The sequence below is a fragment of the Eulemur rufifrons genome, chromosome 7 (assembly GCF_041146395.1).
Source record: "Eulemur rufifrons isolate Redbay chromosome 7, OSU_ERuf_1, whole genome shotgun sequence".
NCBI classification, from domain to species: Eukaryota; Metazoa; Chordata; class Mammalia; order Primates; family Lemuridae; genus Eulemur; species Eulemur rufifrons.
In genome coordinates, this window is record NC_090989.1 from 107,032,220 (window position 1) to 107,059,264 (window position 27,045).

Here is a 27,045-nt window from a genome sequence, read left to right on the forward strand (position 1 = left end):
ATCTGTGAAAAATGGTAACAACTTGTAAATCTAGATGAAATCTAGTTGAACTATTCAACTGGTCTATAGGCCTAACATCTTTAGAAACAATGTTGGAAGGAAAGCAATCACCCGTAGTCTAAAAGCAAAACAGAAAAAATTTTTTAGGTGGTAGACACCCAAACATGCACACACATATCCCAGGATGTTGTCCTGTATTCAAAATAAATTTGGGGTTTGTAATGGCTAAACAATATTATTAAAAGAACCAGCCTGCATTTAACAGGATCTTCCAATGAAGTGGTAAGAAAATTGTTGCTATCAAGTCTGCTGGGACTTTTATGAAAGGTGAGACTTACTATAAAAATCAGCAGAAAAAAAATTACTCAGGTTTACCTTTCAAATGATGTGAACAATAATAAAGCTATGGGCTAGTTGCTAGCTGTCCTTTTCATCAAAGCGTTACACTTTTTTCGTGACTAAACGTGTACTCCTTCCCTTTTTGAATGTTAGGTAAGAACAGCTTTAACAAGTCCTAACTTGAGAATGGCATAATATACTTTAAGACTAATGCATAAAGGCTGCCTCATGTTAACTTTTCCATTACTAGACTTAATTTCAGCTGCCAGCCAACGAAGCACTGAAATACCCCACGCTAGCTGTTATGCTAGTGTCCCAGACACACTGTTTACCAAGTTATTAAGGAAGAGCAAAGCCCATTCCGTCTTCAGCCCACCTCAGCAGGAGAAAAAGGGGGCCACCCCTTACTGAAGGGATAGCAGCTCCTCTTACTTAAAAACCAACATATACAAAGTCTAGGCGCTTCATTATACAGAGAAAACTCTCAGGTCCTTCTTCAGACTTAGAAGGGCTTACCATAATCCTTTCACTCTATGCCCTTTTTTCAGCTCTTTTTTTAAAAAGGTGCTCAAAACCAGGTAATATAATCCTGAATTATCAAAAAAATTTCCTTTCAAACTCAAAATAGAAAAATATATCAAAAACTTCAGCAGCTCTCTACAAAAGAAAGGCATTTTCTTGAAAGTAAAAATCAGTATCACATTAGTTGACCCTAATGAGACAAAAATCAACCCAGATAATAAACATACCAAAATTTAAGGTATATGACAAAACTGCTTTTAGTCTTATAATAGAAGCCTGACAAATAATTGTCCGAAAAAACTCCCTGCCATGATTTTACTCACACCACTGGAAACCTGGGGTGATAATCCTCAGAACTTACAGAGAAGGTCTTTGCTCAATGTACTTTTAAGGGGGCTCTAAGGGATGTTCTCCCTTTGAATCGATGCTTTTAAGACTTGGCAGTTAGTTCTTCTGGCAACAAGATTTCAAATTATGAGCAGTACATCACTTATTATTATTTATGGATCACAATGAAAAGGGTAAAAAGTTCAACCCAAGAAGGACAAGTCTCCCAAACTAAGGCCTGCATGGCATAACCCTCCTGCTTGAAGTGTAGGAACTGGCTTCAAATGCTACAGGCGAAATCCATGGGGAATTAGTACAAAATAGCACAGGGAGAGTCAAACCTACATAAAGGATTGTTTGTAAATCTGGCAAATTCTTATAAGATTGAGACTTTATTAAGTTCACCAATTTTTATTCAGAGACCCTCCCTAGGACTAGCTACTCATGGACAACATACTTAATCTACACAAAACAGAATGAAAATAACATTAAAATTGCTGTTTTGGTATGGTTAGGAAAAGACAATATAAGAAATATAATTTGACAACCAACTATTGATATTTAGGTTAAACATACATTTGTTTTCTGTACAACCACAGAAGGAAAAGCTAGTATATATACATTATTTCATTAAGGCATAAGTAAACACTAATACCTGTTACAGATTTATTAACTTCAAAAAAGTTCTCACCTTTTCATTTATCTTCATCCATGATGGTAACTAACAGGTTTTGATTCCATTTGGTGGAATTTTGTTTTTTTAGTGGTTTAAATGTTGCATTCAAGAAAATAACAGAATCTTTTGAAGATTTTTATCTGAACATCTTAAAATTAAATAAAAGTAAGAAAAAGTGTTTTGATTATATAAATTTGTCATTGTGGGATGCTTTTTAAAGGGAATAAAACAAATTGTGTTATGCTGAAGAATAGTATTTGAGGAATTCAGTGAACCTGACCCCTAAATAACTTTAAAATATTTTGCATATTTATATTTGTATATGTGTGAAAACAGGTCTATAGAATTCATCAGATTCTCGAATAAGACTACAGGTTTCCAAAGTTAGCAATTACTATTACAAACGCATTTTAATTTAAGTCTTTAAATAATATGTAGAATATTTTTAAAGAATTTATCCCTAATAAAATATATTCTTATTCCTTTTAACACAGAATTTAATGAGCAGGGAGGCTGTAAATACATATTTTTCTAATTAGCAAGAAGAAGCAAAAAAAAAATGAAACACACACAAAAAAAGCAAGACCTAAAAACTGGATCCAATTAGTAGGCCCCAACCTGAGATTTCATCCCCCACTCAAGCAGTCTTCTGGCATTGTAAGTTCCAGCCCTCTGTGTTCCCTTCAGGTGAATCACCATCTGATTCTTGCAGGTTCAGGAAATACTCTTCCCCAGTCTACAAATCTCACCTACTCTTAGATGTGAGTCATTCACATTAGCAAGAGAGCAAGTTGCTCCAGTTGTTCTCCGGCAGGAGATTTTGAAAGGGTTCCCCAAAGGACAATCTCAAGAGGGTAAGGGGAGGCACCTACCTTCTCGGGCAGGGGAGAAGATGCTTATATTTTATGCTTTATCAGAAAATTCACTTCCCTGCCAATCTTAGTTTCAAGGTTTACTCTCAATTAGAGACAAGAAGCCTGTTTCAACTTCAAGACACCCATATGAGGTGAATGGACAGCCAGCCACAGCAATGAAAGGTAAATGAAAAATTTTTAATTTTCTTAAAAGCCATGGTTGATAGGACACAGCACTGATTGAGACTGTAATTATACTTCTGCTTAAATCTGAGGTTTGAATTAAAAGCTGAAATTCAAATGTTGACAATAAGATACGTAAATCCTCTTTGGGAGGCACCACTTTCTGAAATGGGGGCCATGGGGCTTCACCATTTCTAACTCAGGCAGGTAGAAAATGTAAACTGCACATTGTACCTTCGAAAGAGGGAATGATGTTTTGGTAATCAGTTCTATTTAGTGAATTTTTCTTACTGTATTTATTTTATCAGATGAGTAAAATCCAAGGTCCCTTATAATTGTTTCCCAAGACTCAGATCTGAAATTTGTTTCATAAATGTTCATCCACATGTTTTTCTAAAAAAGAGACCAAAAGAAAAAAAAGGTTCTTTTCAGTCCCAATTGCCTCATTTTAATAAAAGAATCTCAGCTTTTCATTGTACCACAAAGAACAGGCAATCCTCATTCTGATCCCTTAAGAAATCATGTTAAAACACGTTGGGAAAGGCATTGAGAAAATTGCCCGGCTACTGACAAACAGGTTAGTAACAGCTTAGTTTTGTTCCACATTCAAACTGTTTGGGAGTTTTCACTTCCGTGAAGAAAACAAAAAGTAAGCATGGAGATTTCGCCTCTTCTAAATTATAATAAGGATTTTAAAAGAAGGATTTAGCCAAAAGTAGAGTGATTTTTTGATTTATCGAGACTATAGAATTTTACATCATATTGTCAAGTTGAATCTGCTTTCATATTAGCTATATCAACTTTTTTAACAACAGTTTTCTTTCATAATTCTAATTAGAGACTCCAATTTGCTAGCAATGTGAACGGCAACAAATTTGGTTCTGTATTACTATATATTGGGGAGGGGAATAAAACAGACACCCCGTGTGTTGATATCTTATTTCATTATTATTTCAGCCAATTCGTGGTTAACCGTCTCCATGAAGTTAGGGATTACAGACACATGTTCTCTTAGTCCTTCAGCAAAATCCATCCTCAGACTACTGTTTCTAACATGTTTGAAAAGTGCTGCAGGTGTACGTGGGTTAAGGAGAAAGGGCCAGAAGAGCAGCTGAACTCCTGAATTTCTTATTTAAGGATGTGACGTAGAAAAAGAAAGTATTTAGTCAGAAAATCTTAACTATTTCATGAAGACACTGAGGGAAAAATTTCCTAACCAGAGTAATATGCTGAGAGGCCCTTCTGCATTCAGGGATGTGGGTGGGAAAAGGAAGACTAAACTAGAATGAATGTTTTTATTTAACTTCGTGCCGTTTGTGCCCTTCAGAGTCTGCCAGCTTTTATTCCTTCCTTAATGTCTTGGCATTTGACTCCCTTTAAGAACAAAAAATATTTCATGCTTAAAAAACATCACAGAAATTTAAGATATGAGACCAAAATGGCCATTTGTTCTTTATATGCTCCTAAAATGAGAAAAAACTAGGAAAGCCTATGAAAAATCCCTCAAAGCCCAATAAAGGGTGGGGTGGTGAAGGCAGAACAGAAGTGAGGTGAAATCTAGGAAGTCCCCTCTCCCTGGGAGCATCCCACAGTCTCTAGGACAGATGTTCTCTGCAAAAGCATGAGGCAGAGGCTCGGGTATAGGGTAGAAAGCCCAGGACTCACGGCAAGATGACCACGGGTTGGGGGCTGATTATGCCAAAAGTTATCTGTGTGATTTGAGCAAGCCTCTGACTTCCCCAGAGTTCACTTCCCTCCCTCACAGGTAAAATGAAGGGATTAGACGGTTAGTACAGGCCCCCTGCTTCTCTAGATTCCCAGGATCCAGGTGACATGCTGAGACATTGCAGTTGGTTATTAAAGAACCCAAGGCATGGAGCAAGCACACAGGATCGCCTCAAAGGAAACTGGGTAGAACCAAAAATGGGGTCCTCCCCTGTTCTGTCCCTAGCCAGCTACATGGTATCAATCAAATCTCAACCTCTTCCTACCTTGGGTGGTGTGCTTTGCATTAATACAAATACAAAGGCTGGTGCCAGTTCTTATAGTTGTAACCATCTGAAGCAGAGAGGCAAGAGCAGAGGCAAACGGGAGCCTGCTGTCAAAAACAAGATGAGATGAACCACATGGAGACTCAGACATGCTTCAGGACAATGGTTAAAAGCCAGGCTACTATCTGACCTGGCAAAGATTTCCAAACTTTCTACCTCCTAACATGGCCAACATAAGCAGAACAGAACATGTGTTCTCTCTCCTGTAAAAAAATTAGCCAATTCTGTGTTAATATTCTTATTAGCCAAACATGAAAAAAATTCCACTAAAATACATTTAAAGAGCACAGATTAAGTTTCACTTAGTATAAGACATGACATTAAGTCATTCATAACAGTGATTATATCAATTTCTAATAATGTCTATCATATTGGAAAGAGAGAGTAACTCCTTAAATGACATTTTCTAATTTACTAATATTAGATAGGTTCTGCATGGCACAAACGGTCCTTCTAGCCTTAATACTAAAACAACAATAATCGGCATACGTTCATAGCTTAATATATACCAAGACTACTGCACATTTTAACATATATTATTAAAAAAAAAACTCAGACAACTTTAAGGTGTATACTATTACCCCCTTTTACAGCTGAGCAAACTGAGGCTAATGTAGTAAGGAACAGAGCTCCGACCTTCAACCACTGCCTGTAGTCAACCATATTCTACTCACTACTTTTTAAGCTCTGAGTAAAATCTCTTTTTTATGGGCAGTTTAATATGTAAAGTTATATAGATTTATTGTAAATTTACCATACTGGTGTTTGACTACAGCAGATCAATGGCTGTCTGGGGTGCATCACGCCCTGCAATCGAACTGGAGTTCCTAGTTTTCCCAAAGCACACATCAGGTTATCATCAGGACATGAACACCCAGCGTGCGCGGAGGCAGTAGCCAAACAGTTCAGAGCACAGCCCTCAGACCCACCTGTGTTCAAGTCCAGGCTCTGCCCCGCTCACTAGCTGTGTTAAGGTGGGCAAGCTCTAGCACTCCAGCCACAGACAGCACATACCTGCTAAAAGAACCTCTCTAAGCCTCAGCTCCTTCATTTGAAAAATGGGAGTACTAATTCTACCACTCAAGTAACATCTCAATACTGAGTTCTTATTAAATGCGAAGCTCGAATAAAAGGTCTATACTGTGGTAATATTTCATTTAAAACACTTAAAACAATCCTATGAGAACTGCTTTGTAGAAGAAAAAAATGAGGCACACAGGATTAGGTAACTTGCCCAAGTAGCAGGTTTGTAATTTGAATCCGATGTCCTTTTATTAAATTAAAAATATGTAAATAATTTAGAACAGTCCTAGGCACATGATAATATTAGCCAGCATTTGCTGCTGTCATACCTAACGAGATAAAACTTAGACTTCTCAGGCTACCAGAGGAGGGTTTGCCTGCAGCCTGAACATGCCCTCAGGCTGAAGATGTTACTGGCTATTAGCCACCAGAGCAACTGTCTGGAGGACACAGAACAGAGTGAAACTTTGCTTTTTAAGTCCATGAGTCTAGAAGGTACCCTTTGCTAAATACACCAAGATTCTAGTTGTCTCCAAAGAGGAGGCCACTAAACCACAGGGGCAAAAGAAACAAAATAATCCAAGGTCCCTGCACCAAAAGAGCTATGATCTAGTTGAAGAAAGAAAAACGTTAACAAAAGAATGCTTGGACTATTTGCATATATCAGAGTACTAAGATGCATGGTCTCAGGCTCACAGCTGACAGGAAAGATCCAAGAAATAAATGCACGGACATCCATTGCCTCTAGATTGTAGCATTTGAGGGCTTGCTATGCTCTTCTGGGGGTGGGTGACCTACGTGTCCAAACTTGTTCTCCCTTGGACCTACCAGACTCAAAAATTATAAATAAAACTGAGCACAAATCATTGGGCTTCTCAAAACATTTTAGATAAACTGGCTGTAAGACAAATTGTAAAAACTCCAAAATTGCTTCCCGATATATTTATGTAGAGGACAGTGCTTCATATCATGATTGGGTAGAGTGTGACTACTCAGGGCTCACAGTAAGATGCAATCCTTAAATAATCACAACTACAATTTTTTTTTTAGTTGTTTCAACCAAGCATTTAAAAAAGCTGAATGATGAAGGTAATGGTTTGTACTAGGTCAAAACTGTCTATGTATTGCCTATATTATAATAGCAAAATTAATGAATAAAAGAATAGTGAATGCCATCTACTATATCGATGTGTCAGCATAAGCCATTGTGATTGCTATTGAATAAATCTGTAATATCTGTAAACATCAGTATTCCCCTTTCCCCTAAAATATTCACTCTGATTTCATGTTGTAAATAATATATACATATATAAAATTTAAAAACTATCCACTCTGTGCCTAAAGCCACCAGTATAATACCTAAAGTATTATCTCTATTTTTCATTCTGGGACCCAGAAATACTGAGTATCAGATATGTAGTCAATCCTTTCAAAGTCTGCTGAGACATATCGTAGTCTCTGTATGAGTTTACAGTTTGTATGAAATTGCAAATCAGACAGGTTCTGAACAATCAGCCAATGCAAAAATCAGCTGAGTGCTCAAAGTGGCAAATGAAATGTAAGTGCCATGGTACACTAATCCTTGCTCTGAGGGCTCCCCTAGCCCTTCCTCAACCTGGAAGATACTCCCAGCAACATAACTGTCTCACAACCAAGATGGCAAAGCTGAACCCTTCTATCCTTAAAGTGTTTCTCCACCCCAGCTTCTCTCAGGAGATTTCCCATGCTATCTCCCTCTCCTCTTCCGTGAATTGCAACCTTATTAACTTCATGCCAACCACCACTCCCTCCAATGTACTCACACGGTTATTTCATTTCTTTAGAACCTATCTACCTTGAAAAGAAAAAAGAAATGAGGTATTTCACTGAGATGCTTAATATGAAATAAGTTCAAATGAATTTTAATTAAGAAAAATGGGGCCTAGGAAAAAGAATGGTGGGAATTTAAAAGCCAAGTGAAAGGTTTACCAAATTCATTCATTTCTATCAATTCGATAGTGGTAGGCCTTAAGGCAGACCTCAACTCCAACAGGAAAACAAGAAGGTGTAATGATTCAGTTTTGATAAATTCATACCAGGCCTATAGGAGCACCAGTCTCAAAATGTGGAGTAGAAAGAACTTTCTCCCATGAGTCATCACATAAAAAACCAAAGTTATATTGAATATCCAAAGAGTAGGCACAGTGAGATGGGTTAGAGGCCTGGAGATACCATCTCAAAGCTCAATCCAGACAAAGCCATTCTACCAGGGCAGGGTGAAATAACATAATGTGGTCCATATATGTGGCTCACTTTAAATATTTTCATCTTACTGATGTTTCTTATAATTACCCTAGGAAAACCTTTCTGCACAGTTCTCTCCAGTATATTTGATTCTAATTGTGAAAATTTACCAAGTGCTAGACATATTAGGTTAAACTATGTAAAAGTGCCATTTTGACCTATAAGAACAACATTTTCATAGGGTTAAACCTGATACATCAGCACTAAGGAAGAAGAAATTTTAGAGCTTTTGAGGTGTCAGAAGAGATGCTCAGAAGGGACTGGGATTCAACCCAAATCAAATGCAATGCCATTAAGTTCTAAAATCCTGTAAATTGTCTCAAAGTCCCCTTACAAGCTTAATCACTTTCAGATAAAAAGGAAAATATCATCAAGTTAGGGAAAATGAGTTAAAATGAGGGACAGGTTTAGAGCAAGCATCGTATAACAAGGTTCCAGGTCCCACAGGTTTTGGCAGAAACCCAAAGGAGAGAGCTAGGACAGCCCTGTGAAATCAGATATCACAAATTACAACCCACAGACAAGCTATATTTGGTCTGCCCATGTTTTAACAAAATTAAGCCAGAACTTAAAATTCATGTGATTTTGTAATAAAAACCCACTTGTCTTGGCAAATCAAATGGCCTGGTAGCAGTGGACCCACACACATGCGTAGCAACAACCCAGAGCCTGGGAGCAGGTGGACAGGGGCAGCACTGTCCAGCTCACGTGAGCCTCAGTCCCTCCTGCGCATCTCTTCTGACACTTAAGCTGTGAGCGGTCTTTCACTAGCACGCTGTAATACAGCACTCTGTTGAACGTTCCTGCTTATACCTGGCTCACTTTCCTCATTGACATAACCTAGGGGCTGCTGTTGGCATTTGAATTTGCAACCACTCACTTTCACCACCACCCCTCACCCCACACTTTACAGTGAGCTGTTCAGAAACATCAGCGGGCCCAGCTTTTGATCAGTCTTGCACCTGGATCTTTAGGCATGGCTTACACAAAGTCAACTGCCAATTCCTACTCTTCTCTCCATCCTTCCTGGGTTATATTCTTTCATTTTGGAAGGCAGGAGAAGATATTCATTTAAAAAAAAATTATGACAAAAAAAAAATCCCCAGCATATGCCTGCCAAGACGAAATTAGGTCAGAGAGGGGACCGAGGTCCATGAGAGCCGAATAAGTCAGTGAAATGATGTTTGAGCTCTCACTCTGTGCCTGCAGGTACTGTCCCAAAGCCTGGAGATTGAAGAACGAAGAGAATCTCAGGCAGTCAGGAGAACAACAAAAATCCGCAATATAACAGCTGGAGGTATGTGCAGCCAGGCAGTAAGATAGGGACTGAGAAGCACATGGTACATGAAAAACATGGAAACCTTTGAGAAGGGGAGGCAGATGAGGTAGACTTGAAGGTGGTATAAAGAGCTTGCCTAGTAGACAAGAGTGAGAAGGAATTTCCAGGGCAAAAGGCAAAGTGAGGCAAGAAAGGCCTGGTGCAGGAGCTTGGGAGCCACAAATCTTTACCACGTAAAGTGGGCAGGTAGACAGGGTCAGGTGAGGAGGTTCCTATCACATACAGAGGGACTTCAGTTGTAAAACACAACAAGCAAGTGAGGGCTATGACAGAAGAGGACATCAAGTAAGGAAATATGACAGGCAGGCAGAAAAATATTAAGATAGTACAAATACATAGCTTACTATTTCTCCTAGTTGAGGAAGCTACCGAAAGAATTATTCTGATTCAAATATTACCATGAGTTTCAGAAGCATTGTTTAAAAAAAAATAAAAATAAAAATAAAAGGATGATTAATGCCAGAAGGTGACAATCTGTGAAATGGGAGAATAATAGATACCTGGCCTAGTTCCCTAAGGGGCTGTGTAAATCTGAAAAGATAATATAGGCTAAGTCAATTTTATATTATAAGTGCTATCAATCATGAAGGTGTAACTCACAGCAAATATTATCTTTTTTTCTGTTTAATAATAAAAGTCTTAATACTCATACAGTAAAATTTTACAGTTTACTGAGTTGAAATGTATATTTTTATTTTCTGTTTAGGCAAAGTGTAATTTATACATAACGTAAATTTTGGATCATTGACATAGGGGAGCTGGTCAGGGGAGAGGCAGCAGTCCCAATAGCCAGAATAGTGGCTTTGGATGACTTATGTTCAAAGCTTAATACAGTTCAAAAAAATGACTTCTGGTCCTTAAAAAAAAAAATGTCAGAATCCAAGACCCCAGGTAAAGTCTTCAGGTGTTTGATTGCCATTTACTGGCCTATTAAGAGAAGAAGAATGCTTTTCACAAGCTTATGTAGATGCTCCTCCTTGTTTTGGAAGGGTCATCTTGGGGCTTAAGCAGTATACTTAAAAGTTATAATTATTCTTCATGGCAGTGGTGGTGGCTGTCACCTTCAGCATTCTAATGAGGTCATAATTTTAGTTTTCTGGGCTGTGGGTGTGGTGATAGGTATTCTCCAGGCCTCTCCTACTAGAATGGTCGTTAGGTTAGCTACCTTAGTTCCTCTAATCACAGCTGAACGAAACCTTAATGCTGTTTAAGTTGATGGAAACAGCCAGGTACCTAAGAGAAGTTTTCCTCAGGTTCATCACATGCATTCATTGACAATTTAAAAATTCTCAAGTGAGGTCTTAACACAAGTGGCATTTCATAGTCTTTATCAGCATCAAACCCTCACTGTTTCTCATTTTTTTCCTCTCATAAAAACAAATACCCTATCCCCACACATGTAGTAAAATAATCTGACATCACATATAATTCATTTTATGAAATATAGATATGCATACATATAGACATATTAATTCTTCAAAGTAATTCCTACCTAAGTGAATTCCTACTTAAGGGAATAATTAAGGTTTGGGGTTAAAGTTATGAAGAAGCATTAGATACAAACTTTGTCTTCAGGGAGTTTACAATCCAGTTTACACTGCCCACCCCTCCTTCCAGACACACATAAACACATAAACACACAAATACACACACACACACACTCACAGAGCAGGTCACCTGAAAACAAAATGTTAAGTCTAAATATGGAACAAAATACACCAAGGCTACATGTATTAAGCATAACCACGAAAAGAGAATGTTACGATAGCACCTGAAAAACCTGAATGAAGGGCTGCTGTGTTTTGCATTCCAGCACCTTTGGGAGATTAACTCCATGCGTGCATTAATGAAATGTTCTATGAATGCAGTGACCTAATTCTATTACAAAGAGAGGTAACTCAGAACCAGTGAGGTAACTGGCTTCTTTCCGCAGGCCTTCAGAAGGGTTGTAATCTTAGCATTGTTAGAACACACACACACACACACACACACACACGCACGCACACGCACCCAGGCACTCAGCTCTAAACTGGTAAACAGTCTTAGGTTTTAAGTGATTCCAAAATGCAAGAGAGGCTGTATCTTTCGATAGAAACTTTGCATAAGATGGGTGGGTTTTGTGAAAATCTTGACTACATAAATTTAAGGACTGCATCAATATTCCCATATGATCTACCAGATTAGTATAGCTTTTCAGTAGGAAAGTAACAAAATAGCCCCTCCAATCTGAAATTCGTACAATTTCAGTTGGTATTTTCCAGAGAGCAAACTCAAAATGTGAAGAACAAATAAAAGAGGTAGTGATACTACAACTCTGTCGTTAGGGAACTACCACCACCACCACCACCAAACACTAAGTTCAAAAAAATTAATCAAGTGCAATTGCATCTGGGGAGCAAGTATTTAACTGGTAATTACTTTTCAGATCTCGACTAGAGGGCAATAATGAGACCCACAAGGCCAGGGGAATTTACGGCATTATGGGCTCCTCCTGGTGCAGAGGGTGCTCCCCTGGCTTGGTACAAAGGACCCCCACCCATGCCGAGAACCAATGCAGTGAACCACAATGGCAGGTCAGGTCTGTGTGGACCGCAGGCTGGGCACTCAAAGCCAGCAGTTCATGAGGCCTGCATGTTCACGCCTCCCCTGGTCTTCCCATTACCCTTCTGGGGAGAGAGTAGAGGTTCTGGCCTCCAGTGGACCTGGGTTCAAGCCCCTTCTCCACCACTTACAAACTTTTCTTCCCTTAAGACCTAGAATCTCAGCTTTCCCAACCATAAAAGCCATTTAACAATACAATTGGCAGGGTTTTCACTGAAAAGCCCCAGCAGAGAGGTGAGCAGAGAAAAAGCTCAACTATGACAATAAATTTTCAGGTGTGAACTAAACAACATGACCTCCTGCCACTATTTTTTTGTGGGTTGCTGAGAGATACCAGGAGAATGGTTTGAAAAGAATGCTAAGTGATGGTCACTAACGCAAGAAAAATCAGGGGTCTGGTGGGAGGAGAGGAGCAAGGCACAGAGGAAGAAAAAGATATTTATAATCAAAATAGGACATTTGATGGTCCACACAGGTTAGGTAGAGTCAAATAAGATTAAATGATAAACAGACCAAAGGTTGCAAAATCAAGTGGCCACAGAATCTGGCGGGTAATGCTCCTGGGTGAGGAGACCCAGGGATGTCAGAGAATACTGTGAGCCAGAGAGCTGGAACACTCACTCCCCATCAGGAAGGGGGAACCACTAATAGAACTGCTGGATTGTTCATGCCTGGTGTTGGCAAATCTTCTCATCTTTCAAGATAGGATCCAAATCTGAATTCTTCAGTGAAATTTCCTGATGTTTTCAACATTGTTCTGGCCAAATAAAACTAGACCTCTAGTTTGGAAGATTAGCAGTTCCTTCACAAGCTTGACAGGGAAAACAAACTCCCATCGATGCCCAAAGCTCCCCTGGCCACTTACTGATCTCCAAAATGAACCCCCAGAATCGTTCTTCATTTTTACTCCACAGCAGCATACAGAAAGAACTGCAATTTCAGTTTCAATTGAATTAGATATGAATCCCAGTTCTACCCATTCCTTGCTGTGTGAGCAGAGCAAATTAATTAAACTGTCTGAACCTTGCATCTTCCTAGATGGGGAAAAAAGGAGTAAAATATTTAAGGCATAGGGTTGCTGTGAGGATTGCTTGAGAAATCAACTACCAAGTTCAGAGTCAAAGAGAAGGGGGGGAAACTGAGAACATCTTAATCGTTTCCCATTACCCTCATTTTAAAAAGACAGCTTACTACCACCAACATAGGAAGTTAGTAAAATAGCCAAAGGATGATATCAACGGGTGGCTGAAAAAAAAAAAACAGAAGTTCTCTAAGCAGTGATACCATCTAACCTCAGGAATGGCTGGGAAACCTGGGCCTACCACAGACAGCACATTCTTCAGTGGTTTCATCAGCTTTCAGCTGGGGGAACAGCAGGTAGCAGGGCAGGATTCCCGCCCAGGAACCAGGTCCTGGGGCCCAGCCCTTCACTACCACTGAAGCAATCCTCCTCCCAACACCCTGCAAGCTCTGGGACATGCAGAGTATGCAGAGCCACCCTAGTTAAAAAAAAAAAAAAAAAAAAAAAGCACACAGGGAGCCCTGAAGCCGAAGTGCAGGTTGTGCGAAGACAGCAGGCAGACGAAACTCCAAGACAACTTAAAGCGAAGGCCAGGGCTTGGAGCAAAGGTGTCAATCAAATGACTTGAAAGGGTGGGTGAGGCCACAAACCACAATAGTCTCAGCACAAACAAGGAGCAAGGGCTCATTTTGCCCTGTGTCCAATCTATCAATCACTAAATAAATTCTACTGTGTGCCTACGATATACAACAGGAACTGATACGACTTAACCCCCACCCGGCGCAACTGTGCAGGCTGATTTGTAAATGTTAGCTCATTTTAACCTTGCAGCCATCCCATAATGGACGGGTCATCATACTCATCTTATGTATGAGGAAATGGAGGGTGAGAAAGACAGCTGGAAAGCTACAGGGTTGGGGTGGGAATCCCCCACCGAGAGAGCGCCAAGTGCTGTTCTTGGCATTGCACGGTGGTGCCGCCAGGCTTGGCTACAGGGCAGGGCAGGGTTTTTCTTTTTTCATCCAAGCTGGGAAAATATAATTTTAGAATACCAGGAATTAAATGATATGCTTGACAAAATCTCCCATCAGTCCTGTGTCTATCTCTGCCTCCCACCTTCTCTGTTTCTTTCCCATCACAGGCATGGTTTTTTGAAAGAGTTGTTTGAAATCGCTGCCTCCACTTCCTCACCTCACAAGCATTACTCAACCCTCTGTCATCAGGCTTCTGCCCTCAACCCTCCCCTCTCACCACCCCTCTACACACACACACACACACACACACACACACACACACACACAGAGCACATGCAGCCCCGGCTAAGGTGAACAACCTCTTTGTTACTGAATCCCATCCAATGGCACTCTGCTGTCCTATGTCACCTGACTTCCCCCACAGGTTAAAACTACTCACAGCTCCATATGTTCCATCAGTCAGGGGGGAAAAAAACTAGTCACAACTCCTCATTTCTTAACCTCTCTTCTCAGCTCACAGGACATTACTGTTTTCTACTAGTCCTCCCAACTCTCTGGCCACTCCTTCAGGCACGCACTACTCCCCTTGCCCTAAGACTGCTCCTTAAAAACATCTATGTCAACCCTCTGATATTCCCACTCCACTGTGCAGGTTCTCCCTGCGCAATCTCATCCATTCCCACAGCTTTTTCTAGCATCTATTTTCTGTTGGTCTTAGATTTACATCACCAGCCAAGAGTGCCTCCCTGGGCTCCAGACCTGTCTTTCCAATCACCTAGTAGACGTCTCCGCATGCACACTACACAGGCATCACGAAATCAATCAATCCAAAACTGAACTCCACCCAGCCCAGTATGTGCTCGTCTTCTCATGAGCTCTACATCAGGGAAAGAAACCAACACCTACTGCCAAATACCTGGGAGGTCTCTAACTCCTCCCTTTTCACCAACATCATTCAGCCAATAATTCCTTAATATGCCTCAAATTTGTTACATCTCCCCAGTAGATCATGCCTTATCTTTAGCCACATTCAGCATTTCATGTACTCCTTTCCCACTGGACCTTCAGCAAACCTGGGCATCACAGGTGCCGTGGAACCTCCCTAATCCTTGCCTCCCCTCATTAGGGGTACGCCTCTCTATTTCCACAGCATCCCAGACCTCTCACTCTGTACTGAAATGGTCTGTTTACTTCTGGATCCTCAACCAGACTCTAACTCCTTGAGGGCAAAAGCATACCCTCCTCATCTTTATAAACCCTGAGGCCTGAAACAAGAGCAGACTCTTAGTAAATGACCTTATGGAAGAGGTCGGGTTATGGCTGGTACTGAAGAAGAGGTAGACATTTCAATGGTAGAGAAAGGCGGGGGGAGAAGAAGGTCATTTAAGGAACAGGAATGGGTATGAAGAAAAGCAGGGAGCTAAACATAGGCACATTTCAGAGAGTCCACACTTTGGTTAAAGTAGAGAGAAAATTACTGGGAAATAAGACGAAAATGATCTTGAGCTTCATTTACACAACGATTCGTGGAAATAACAGAAGCAAAAACATTTATAAAGTACTTAATTTATAAATGTATATTCAATATAACCTCATAATGATGCTAGGAAGTAGGCATTGTACCCATGATTCAAAAGATTATGGGGCAGGCAGATATCCTCAAACTTTATTGTCAACTTTTAACTACCAGCACCCAGCATGTTTTGGCTTCCACACTCCATGATCTCTAACACTACAAAAATAACTCCTTGTCTTTGATTAGTAATTTTAATTCAAGAATTGTCGTACCATGCAATACCACAGGATTAGGGAGCAAAAGAAAGGCATGACTACATGGGCGATTTAGAAAGATCAATCTAGCAACAAAGGAATGAAAGGAATGAAGAAGCAAACAAACCCAAAGGGGAGGGCAGTGCAGTGACCCAAACATGAGAGTAGGAGGACCTCAATCTGGAAGATAGCTATGAGGGAGGGACAGAAACAAAGGAAAGGTGTTGTGGCAGAAGAAACAGAAAGACTGAAATAACTAGAAATAAGTGACTGACCACATGAGAGGCAAGGAAGAGAAATGTATCAAATAGAGTATTGAAGCTTTAAACTCTATTGACCAACAGTTGAAGCAAATATTCACAAATGGAGATAAAGAGAAAAGTGGTTTCTTTTAAAGTAAGGGGAAAAGTTTAGATACGTGAGTTTGAGAACACAGACAACACGTTCCAACGTAAACCAGGAACTGGAGTTTGGGAGAAGGAAGAGAGAGACCATGGAGCCTTCACACAGAGGTGATGGCAGGTTATCCAAGTAGACGTGGGTTCTCTGGAATAAAAGAAACACAAGAGGCCAGGCGTGGTGGCTCACGCCTGTAATCCTAGCACTCTGGGAGGCCGAGGCGGGAGGATCGCCTGAGCTCAGGAGTTCGAGACCAGCCTGAGCAAGAGCGAGATCTCATCTCTACTAAAAATAGAAAAATTAGCCAGGCATGGTGGCACATGCCTGTAGTCCCAGCTACTCGGGAGGCTGAGGCAGGAGGATCGCTTGAGCCCAGGAGTTTGAGGTTTCTGTGAGCTGGGCTGATGCCCCACAACAGAGTGAGACTCTGTCTCAAAAAATAATAATAATTAAAAATTAAAAAAAAATAAACACAAGAATGAGGGGGTGTGACCGAACTTTGGGTGAAAGACTTCCTTTAGAGAAGGTAGTAAAGGAGATAAAGAAAGGAGAAACTCTCAGAAGCCAATGGAGGAGAATAAAATATATTATTTCCCAAACGTGAATAACAAATTTGATTCCAGAAAACCCAACTATCATGTCTGAACAAATCAAAATTCCAATTTTTCCATATAATTTCAACAGGAATTAAGAAAATGAGAACATGCATCCCCCCAAAATACAAATTACCAACCGTAACCAGTGTTTCTGGATTATGGATCTAATTCCAAAAGAAGGGCTCCTAAGTGAATGGTAAAAATCACTTAGCAGGGCCCCTCACTCACTTGAAGAGGTGGAACTCTTGCTAAATGTACTTTGCATTTCACTACCTTCTTAAACAGAGGAATGTGCTTTTAATGTGCTTTGTCTTTGGGCTTAAAAACTCCTATTATTACACAGTGAGATGCTAGGCCTGTTTTTATTCCTTTTATGTGCATTCTTTTTTCCTTTTTAACTTTGAGATATAATTTAGGTATTATAATTTTCATCCATTTTAAGTGTACAATTCAATGAATTTTAGTAAATGTGGAGACTTATGCAACCATTGCCATAATGCAGTTTTCATCACCCCAGTAAGATCCCTCTACTCCCTCCTACAGTTCCAGCAAACACTAATCTACTTCCCGCCCCTATAAATTTGCCTTTTCTGGACACTTCACCTAATGGAATGCAGTCTTTTGTGTCTGGCTTCCTTCCCTTGCAAAATGTTTTTGAGGTTCATCCATATGATAGCTGCATTTCATTTATTTTTATGGCTGAGTAGTGTTCCATTTCACATTTTATTTACCCACTCACCAGTTGGTATTTGGCTTCATTCTGCTTTTAACTATCATGAATAATGCTGTTATAAACATCTATATACAAGTTTTTACACGGGCATATGCTTCCATTTCTCTTGGGCAGATATCGGGGAGCTGTCATATGAAAACTTTAGGTTTAACTTGCTAAGAAACAGCTAAACTGCTTTCAGAATGGCTATGCCATTTTAAATTTTCACCAGCAGTGTATGAGGGTTCCTGTTTCTCCACATCCTCAGCAACATTTGTTATCATCTGTCCTCTTTCTTTGTCACCTTTCTGGTAGATGTGAATTGGTATGGCACTGTGGTTTTAATCTGAGTTTTCCTACTGACTAATGATGCTGTGTGTCTTTTCACGTGCTCATGTCTAAACAAATCTTTTGACCATTTTTAAAATCAGTTTGTTTTCTTCTTATTAAGAAGCTATAAAAGACCTTTGCATATTCTGAATATAAATCCTTTATCAGAAATGTGTCAGGCAAATATTTTCTCTTTTCTATGTCCTCCTTAATGGACAATTGTCTCCTATCTCTTGCTGTCAATGAGTAACGTATAAGTAAAGCCATGAAGAGGAAAACTGCACAACGTGGGAAGAGAGAAACATAAAACCAAAGATATGTTTGCCATGTAAATTCCTTTAAAATGTTTCCCTGAGAAGTTGGATTAAAGCTTTCATTCTCCCCAGTAAACTGTAACAAATAAAGTAAGGTATATCACTTCCTTGCCTTAGATTAAAAATGTGACACTGCACCCAGAAAGGAGTGACTATATGAGCCCTAATCACTCCTGTGCTTCATTAACCAAAAAAAAAAAAAAAAAAAAAAAAAGCCTTCTGAACACTGCAAAACTCTTAAATATAATCTTGCCTTCAACGTGCCCTTTCCCTGCTGACTCAGCAAATATTCAGGGACAAAAGTAACTGCTTACACCAGAATAAAGTGTGCTAGGTACTTGGAAAGGAAGAGGTTATTTGGGGTCTCTTTGAGCAACATAAGTGAAGGGACATAAAACTCCCACATGGTTTCGTTTCATGAGAAACAATGTGACTTCCCCTATAGTAAACTGCTCCACAAGCACATTTTACTTGAGCTACACTTTCCAAAATGATTCCCAGGTTTCCTTCTCTCATTGGTCAACAGTGGAGGGAAGCCAGAAAACACAGAATAGTCCCAGCTGCAAAAGAAGGGGTGAAGAAACAACGTTCTACATCATTCAACATCACATACAAGTACCATCTCAACTAATCATTATTAAAATGTTGTGAAGAATGTGAAGCTCAGAAAAGTTAAGATATTTAGCCAAAATCACATGTCAGACATACTTCCCAGCAGGCTGAAAGAGGGCACAATAGCAGACGAGGCTTGTGTGGCACAGGTGTTCATACTCAAAGAGCACGTGTTTTCTGAATAGTGGAGGCAAAAAAATTTTTTATTTTACTAAAAAGATAAAAATATTGTACATTCAAATTCCTTCCCAAATGTTTTTTTTTTTTTTCTCCCCAGAAATCAGACCAGGAATAACCTATGCTGAACCCATGCCTGAATTGTCCCCGAGTGTTTCCTGACACGCATTTTTGCTCGCAGCGCAGTACAACTGAAGAATGGGGGTCAACTTGACACTTGCAAAATTACCAAGTAAGCCACAGGAAAAGATGCAAAGAAAACCTCACTATACCAATGTTATTGTTATTTACACTGTGTGACAATTTCCGGGGGTTAATGGTCACAGAATCAACTAACCAAATAAACCAGCATTTAGCCTTGCCTTCTTTTCATTGGGTATAAAACAGCGAACTTGTGAGCTATCACTGAGATAAATTTAACTGGCTATCATTTCGTTTTAAACTTTTTTTCATCTAGACACCATCTCTAAAGTGACAAGTATGAATAAATTAATAACACTTGAGGAAGATTTTTAAATCCAAACTAAATAAAGTACATACTGTTTTCCAGATTTAATAATCTAAACCGGGTTCGCTGAAGTTCCCCAGGAGGCCAAGGACAACATCTACCTATTCTCCTGGGCAACTATTTAGCAAATGATCATACCAAGGCAGCTCTGCCATGGCAGTGCCACCCTATAATTTGCATGACTTTATTATTTCATTCCCACCTGGCAGGTAGAGCAGCGACATATGTTTATACTTTCACATCTTGTGCCAAAGAGTGATGTGCCCTAGTGAGCAATAATGTAGCCTCATCAAAGCCAAAAGTGCCAAGATCCTCACCACTCTTTCTGTCATTCATAATGTCTCTCTATTAACAAATCAAATTATAATTAGTGCCTCATGTTACAGAGTGAACACCTACTAAGTACTAGATACTGTGCTCAAAATAATGTTTGCGAAGCATTTATTTCTCAGAAGACCCAGCAAAATGGCTCTTTATTCCATTTTACAAAGCCATTAAGTGCCTAAACCAGCATTGTCAAGTGAGACTTTCTGCAATAATGAAAGTTCTCTATATTTGCACTGGCCTATACAGTAGCCACATGTGGTTACTGGGAAACGTGACTGTGGCTAGTGCAACTAAGGAACTTAATTTTTTAAAAACCACATGTGGTTAGTGCCATATCTGGCTACCAGCCCATGCATTCCCGCAACACAAATGCACGCACATATACATTCCCTCTGCAGCCAGCCAGCCATGCCCCCCCCAAACACACACACACACACACACACACACACCCCCCACCCTCACGGATGGCGAAAAATAATTGACAATGAAAATAGAGTTCTTATGCCATTGCATTTTTACACTGAAAAGGAGTTGGAGGTAGAGTAGGAGAAAATAACAAAGGAGGTTTTACTCTCAATTAGCACTCCGTATCAAGCCCTGCACCAAACAATACAGGGAACGCCATCCTAGCTGGCATCCTATAAGGAATATGTGAGAAAATAGCCTTTACACTGTAAAACAGCTTCTAATTTTTCTTAATTGAATCGCCAAGCTCCTATCGTTAAAAATGTTCCCTAACTTGGCCAAGTTCTTTGTTGGCACTGAAGAACAACATGATAAAACTGGCTGGGTAAAGAAAGCCATTTGCTTTTAATGGTCAATGTTCCTGAGTGGGAACATCGGACAGAGAAATGCTCTGAGTACACCCATAAGTTTCGGGAAAATTTGAGGTGGTGATGGAGAAAAGAAATGATAGGAGTAGCTGGCAGAAAAGAATATGACATAGACTTAATTATAAAAAAGAAATCAATCAACAAAACTCTCATTACTGCTTTGAGCCTTCCAGAGCAACCCACAGAACCTGCTTCTCAGAACTATTTTTTCTCTCTACTACCATCTTATTTCACAAAATAACCCATAACAGACTTTAACCACTGATTTGTTTAAGCTGTATTGTAAACGTGGGATTTGTGAATGAGGTAATAACCAGGGTCAGGCCTACCCCATTGAATTAAGAAGTCCTATCTTCCAAAATGTTAATCTCATACATAAACTAAGGAAGCTAATACTGTGAGGTGGCACAGTCAACAAGCTGAACCCCAGACTGTCTCAGAGCCACAAAATAGTTCAATAACCACCGTAGAAAGAAGCCAAGTAGTGCTTGATATTTTTAATTTGCAAGATAGAGTATATATGTGAACTTTCTTGACATTCTGATTTAAGACTCTATCTTTAGTAATAACCATAATTGTTAGGTAAACAATCACTTAATAAGAGTGCTTGTTCATATAATTAAACTTTTAAATATTATAATAATATACTGAATAGATACTCAATCTCTAAGCAACACTGGAAAGTATAGGTTCTTCCATTCCACAATGAATATGCAAAGCAGACTCAACACTAACAGTTAAAACACTCCATGTCTAGTATGCTGTAGCTGTTGAACTCTTCTATTTGCATTTACAACGGCTTTGAAAAGCAATTCATAAGTAAATGTCACAAGGCACCAGTCATCATTTCAGGAGGTGATGCTGTTGCTCCTTTTCAGGCCGTGTCCCTCAGCTGGACCCTTTATTCTGATTAAAATTCATTTGACCTCTATCTACTTCCCTAAGGGTTCTACCCTTAGGGAAGAATCTAAGATTCTTCCCTAAGAATCTACACTTAGATGAAAGTGACTGCTAATAGTTTAATCGGGTAAATTAATTCAAGCAGATATCTTAACTTGGTTAAAACTACACATCTTAAGAAGCTTCTAATGGCATTGACACTGATTTGAATCTGCTGGTGCAGAAACACCTAAGACCACAACATGCCAATAAATCAAAATAGGCTTAAATGATATCATCCAAGGCTATATTTGATGTAGTAACATAGATGGCAGCTGAACCAGGCTTTTAACTTTACAAGTTAAGTAAAGCTTAATAATACTGTGGGTCTCACAACAGGCTAGTTCAGGTATAAATTACTAGCCTGTGTAAGGATATTTAGGCCAGGAAAACCAGTTTTTAAAAACACTCTTAGCCAGGAATAAAAGGGAAAAAGAATTAGCAAGAAGTCAAGGTTACTCAGTAAGAGGCTGCACTTAAATTTCAGGCAGCAATTTAAGAACCTGTTTTTGGATTATAATCATCAAAACTATCTTTCCTGTTTCTCTTCTTCGAATAAGGAAACCAAAATAGATACTAAACTGCCTGTCATGCAAGGAAATGAGGGCTAAGTTCATATTGTTACCTATACAATAAAATTCCAAAACATATTTGTACCCACAGTAAATATTACTAGAAGGAAGTAAATATTCAGAAATGACCTTCCTTCTAACCTTATATTCAAAAAGTGCATTTATACATTAATGGTGTTAGTTCAGGTTCTCAAAAAAGCAGATGAGAAACATGACTGAATGGCCAAGAGATTTATTGGGGAAAATAGCTTCAAAGGAAAATGGGGACAGGCAGAAGGTTGGGACAGTCTTCAGGCCATGTGTGGAGGAGAGAAGGAAGGAAGGAAGAAGGTTGAATAGAAAGAGTCAGACTGCAGTACAGTCTGAAGGAAGTTTGAAGACTGATAAGTAGCCCTCCAGCAAAAGTCTTTCATCAGAGGAATCCCTCTTGCAAAAACAGATTAGTACCCTGTTGTGCTCAGTTATGGGCTGAGAGCCCCCCATGGGCATCAAAGGAATGTGGTGGTGGATCCAGAGCAGGGAGCAGGACCTGTTCATCCACCAGGCTTCACCCAGAAGGAGACATGAGAGACCCATTTTCATGGCTGCCACACAAATCAAATGCCAGCTCATTTCACTGATTATGGTAGAATATTATGGTATTGGTCTTCAATACCATAAGCTAAAAATTCCAAAAAAGCAAAAAATCTTTAAAAATTCATATAATAAATGCAATAGATACAATCTAGCCTCGTAAATAAGAAAAATGTATCAGCCTGCAATTACTTTTAACAAGGTGTCCTCCTTGGTAATAAATTATAAAACTGTAAAACTTAATTACTAAGAACAAGAAAACAAAAATCAGCATTTCTCACTGGATTACAGAGAAAGATATATTCGTGGATATTCTTAACTACACACATTTTAATGAAAAATACACTAGTGTGTAAATATTTATAATAATCAGCAATAACTTCACACCCACTTACAACAACTTAAATTCTACTAAGGTGAAAATAGAACTAAGAAAATCAGCAAGTGAGATCTACTTCTTCCCAGGACTTTTTTGTCTGTTACATTAGAAGACAGTAGATCTTCTTTTCATTTAAAAAGAAAAAAGTGCCAAGACATTTTATTTCTATTCCTAACAATGGTCCCTAAATAATCTTAAGTTCTATAAGAAAGTCACAGGCACAAGATGTAAGATGTCCCACTAGTCTTAATCCTTCCCAACAACTCCTGATGATTATTAAACAGCTTAAAACTGAGGGAGGAAAATAAGATGTATTCAGAGAGTGTACCAGAGACTACACTGAAACAGTAACTGTGGACTAGCCATTTTATTGTGTTATAGGAAATTTCAATTTTCTGTCCCAGATTTTGTTGGTTCTATTTATAATGCTATCAAACACTGAAGTAAAAATCAGGATAACGTATATTGGTATGTTTATTTTCAAAAGGTTAGCATAGGAAATCAGAAATATGACTTTTTACTCAAGAGACTTGGTATAAAGAGAAGGAGTGTGGGGACTGGGAGTCAACAATACTTTGGCCACTCAAAACATTAAAAATCACCGATGACATCTATAAGCTCACCCAAAATAACAAGAGTTCGGCCTATAGAAGAGCCTACTGGCCTGTTGGGGTATGCACGACAAGCACTCAAGTGATGTCTCCCCAATTCCTCCCACAGATAACGAGCTGCACGGCCACACTCCAAGTAACACCAGCGATGGACCTGGAAAGAACACGACCCACTACAACGAATTTGACACTGTCATCTTGCCTGTGCTTTACCTCATTATATTTGTGGCAAGCATCTTGCTGAATGGTCTGGCAGTATGGATCTTCTTCCACATTAGGAATAAAACCAGCTTCATATTTTATCTCAAAAACATAGTGGTTGCTGACCTCATAATGACGCTGACATTTCCATTTCGTATAGTCCACGATGCAGGATTTGGACCTTGGTACTTCGAGTTTATCCTCTGCAGATACACCTCAGTTTTGTTCTATGCAAATATGTATACTTCCATTGTGTTTCTTGGGCTGATAAGTATTGATCGCTATCTAAAGGTGGTAAAGCCGTTTGGGGACTCTCGCATGTACAGCATAACATTTACGAAGGTTTTATCTATTTGTGTTTGGGTGATCATGGCTGTTCTGTCTTTGCCAAACATCATCCTAACAAATGGTCAACCAACCAAGGAAAACGTTCATGACTGCATAAAACTCAAAAGTCCCTTGGGGGCCAAATGGCATAAAGCAGTCATCTACGTCAACAGCTGCTTGTTTGTGGTTGTGCTGGTGATTCTGATTGGATGCTACATAGCCATATCCAGGTATATCCACAAATCCAGCAGGCAATTCATAAGTCAGTCAAGCCGAAAGCGAAAACATAACCAGAGCATCAGGGTGGTTGTGGCTGTGTTTTTCACTTGCTTTCTACCCTATCACTTGTGCAGAATTCCTTTTACTTTTAGTCACTTAGAAAGGCTTTTAGATGAATCTGCACATAAAATCTTGTATTACTGCAAAGAAATGACACTTTTCTTGTCTGCGTGCAATGTGTGCCTGGATCCAATAATTTACTTTTTCATGTGTAGGTCATTTTCAAGAAGGCTATTCAAGAAATCAAATATCAGAACCAGAAGCGAAAGCATCAGATCTCTGCAAAGTGTCAGAAGATCGGAAGTCCGCATATATTACGATTATACTGATGTGTAGGCCTTCTCTTATTTGTTGGAATCAATATGTACAAAGTGTAAATAAATGTTTGTTTTCATTATCCTTGTTTGAGCCCATCAAAATAGGAGTTTTTAAAAATGAAACTAAAATGGTATGAAATTGGGGCATAATTTGGAACTAAGAAAACCATTAAGGCACAGCAAAAAGTGAGAGAAACAAGAGTTGGGGTGTGGCTGCAAGGCAGGGCTCAGGACTGAAGGTCTGAGGAGCAGCGTGATGGGGCACAGCAGCCGTCCTCCAGGGAACGCTGCCGCTCGGAAGCCACCTTTCCAGGGAATAGAAAGTACAGACAAGAAAATTCTGTTCAGCCTTGTGGTTCAAGATTTGGGGGTAAAATGCTATTTTCAATGCAACTCATGTACTGCCAATATAACTGAGTACATATTGATTACTAGGCCTTCTGTCATTCCATCTATGAACAAAGAAGACCTTGTCCATCATCCTATTGCTGCATGTGTTCTTTTGTAAGGACTTTAGTTTTAGGATCCTCTATGTCCAGGTCAAAAGCTAGTAGGAATGGGCTGGGAGAAGCCTTTTGCTCCCATACTTCAGGGCTCCTAAGATACTCAGTCTCAGTACTCTAGGTAAAAGATTGTCCTCAGTGCAAATGATATGATCAGTATCTTTGAAGCTATGCAAACCCCTCAGGGCAATGAGCCTTCCTGGTCCTTCCTCCCTGGCTGGGGGAGGTAGAGTGAGGAGTGGCCTGGGAAACCTGAGAAGCCTCAGGAACAGTGGGCCCAGAGCTGGCTTTCTGAGGTTATCTGGCATCAGACAGGTGCAGATGAAAATCCTGGCTCAGCACACTGCAGCCCTGAGACTTTAGACAAGCAACTTAAGTGCTGTTTGAGCCTCAGCTTTATTGTCAGTAAAAAGGTTGTAACAGTACGTACTTGGCAGGGTTAGCCTAAGTAGAGAAGATGAGGGATGGTGGTGATTAAACAAAATTAGATATGTAAGTGCCTTTACCTGGTTGACACCCCATCGGTCCCTCCCTACCAGCCCTTTCTCTGGCTCTTGCCAAGACATGGGCCCAAGTGAAAGGTGTCCTTGTGCTAAGACTGTAGATATTGGGAGAAGAGAGAGGCAGTGAGATAAGGCAGAGGTGAGAAGAAGAAAGAGGGATAGAAAAGGAGGATAGTCTGGGACAGAGATGGAGACAGAGACACAGAAAGACAGAGCTCAGAGGCATAGATATAGAGAGCAGGGAAAGGGGGAGGGACAGAGAGCGGGGGAGACAGGGCAGCAGGAGGGGTGTGGTTACCTGCAGGTCTGGCCTGGGCAGATAGGCAGAAGGGCTTTCTGCCCTGCTCCCACCCCCAGGGCTGCAGCCCTCAAAGCTCGTTCTGGGTCTGTGATCAGCCCTCAGGGGCTGTGGGGTGACCGTCCTTCACCTTTCCACCCCTACCCCAGCAAGGGGGTGGGTGGGGTATGGCCTCACTATGTTCATCAATGTCTTATGCACACAGAAAAACTTGTGTTGTATGGCGGGGGGGGGGGGGGGGGGGGAGGAGGAAGAGTTCAGCCATATTTTTACAGTAATATATTGAAAAGGATAAATTCAATTAACTGATTTTAAACAGGCTATTTTCAGAGAAAAAATATGCTACTGAATATTAAGAAAAGTATCTTTTAGATAAAGTACTCTAAGTTTATATTTGCCATTATTATACTCTTATGATGCATTTAAAATTTCACGTGAGAAGGGCAGAGAAGAAAATATGAAGGCTTGGTTAACAAGCATATTGAGGCTGGGTGCAGTGGCTCACACCTGTAATCCCAGCACTTTGGGAGACCAACGTAAGAGGTCCACTTGAGGCCAGGAGTTCCAGACTACAAAACATAGAAAAAATTAGCCAGGTGGGGTGGTGTGAGCCTGTAGTCCCAGCTATTCAGGAGGCTGAGGCAGGAGGATTGCCTGAGCCCAGGAGTTTGAGGTTGCTGTGAGCTATGATGATGCCATTGTACTCTAGCCAGGGCAACAGAGTGATACCTTCTCTCAAAAAAAAAAAGCAAAGCAAACCAAAGAAAAAAAA

General features: G+C 39.9%; 2 protein-coding genes across 2 annotated transcripts in view; one reads left to right on the plus strand and one right to left on the minus strand.

Moving 5' to 3' along the window:
- MED12L (mediator complex subunit 12L) overlaps nucleotides 1-27,045 on the minus strand; it is a 311,879-nt gene that overhangs the window by 105,229 nt on the left and 179,605 nt on the right. The window lies entirely within an intron of this gene.
- Nucleotides 2,663-25,071, plus strand: GPR87 (G protein-coupled receptor 87). The gene is made up of 3 exons (XM_069473076.1): nucleotides 2,663-2,901; nucleotides 19,204-19,335; nucleotides 23,955-25,071. The coding sequence occupies exons 2-3, from the start codon at nucleotides 19,302-19,304 to the stop codon at nucleotides 24,986-24,988; spliced, it is 1,068 nt and encodes a 355-aa protein (XP_069329177.1). The 5' UTR covers nucleotides 2,663-2,901; nucleotides 19,204-19,301; the 3' UTR covers nucleotides 24,989-25,071.

What these genes read in the sequence shown, in the direction of transcription:
- GPR87 (XM_069473076.1), top strand. Translation starts at nt 19,302, where the DNA reads ATGGGGGTCAACTTGACACTTGCAAAATTACCAA. An exon ending in GACACTTGCAAAATTACCAA is followed by an intron (nt 19,336 to 23,954) that starts GTAAGCCACAGG and finishes TTCCTCCCACAG; the next exon opens with ATAACGAGCTGCACGGCCAC.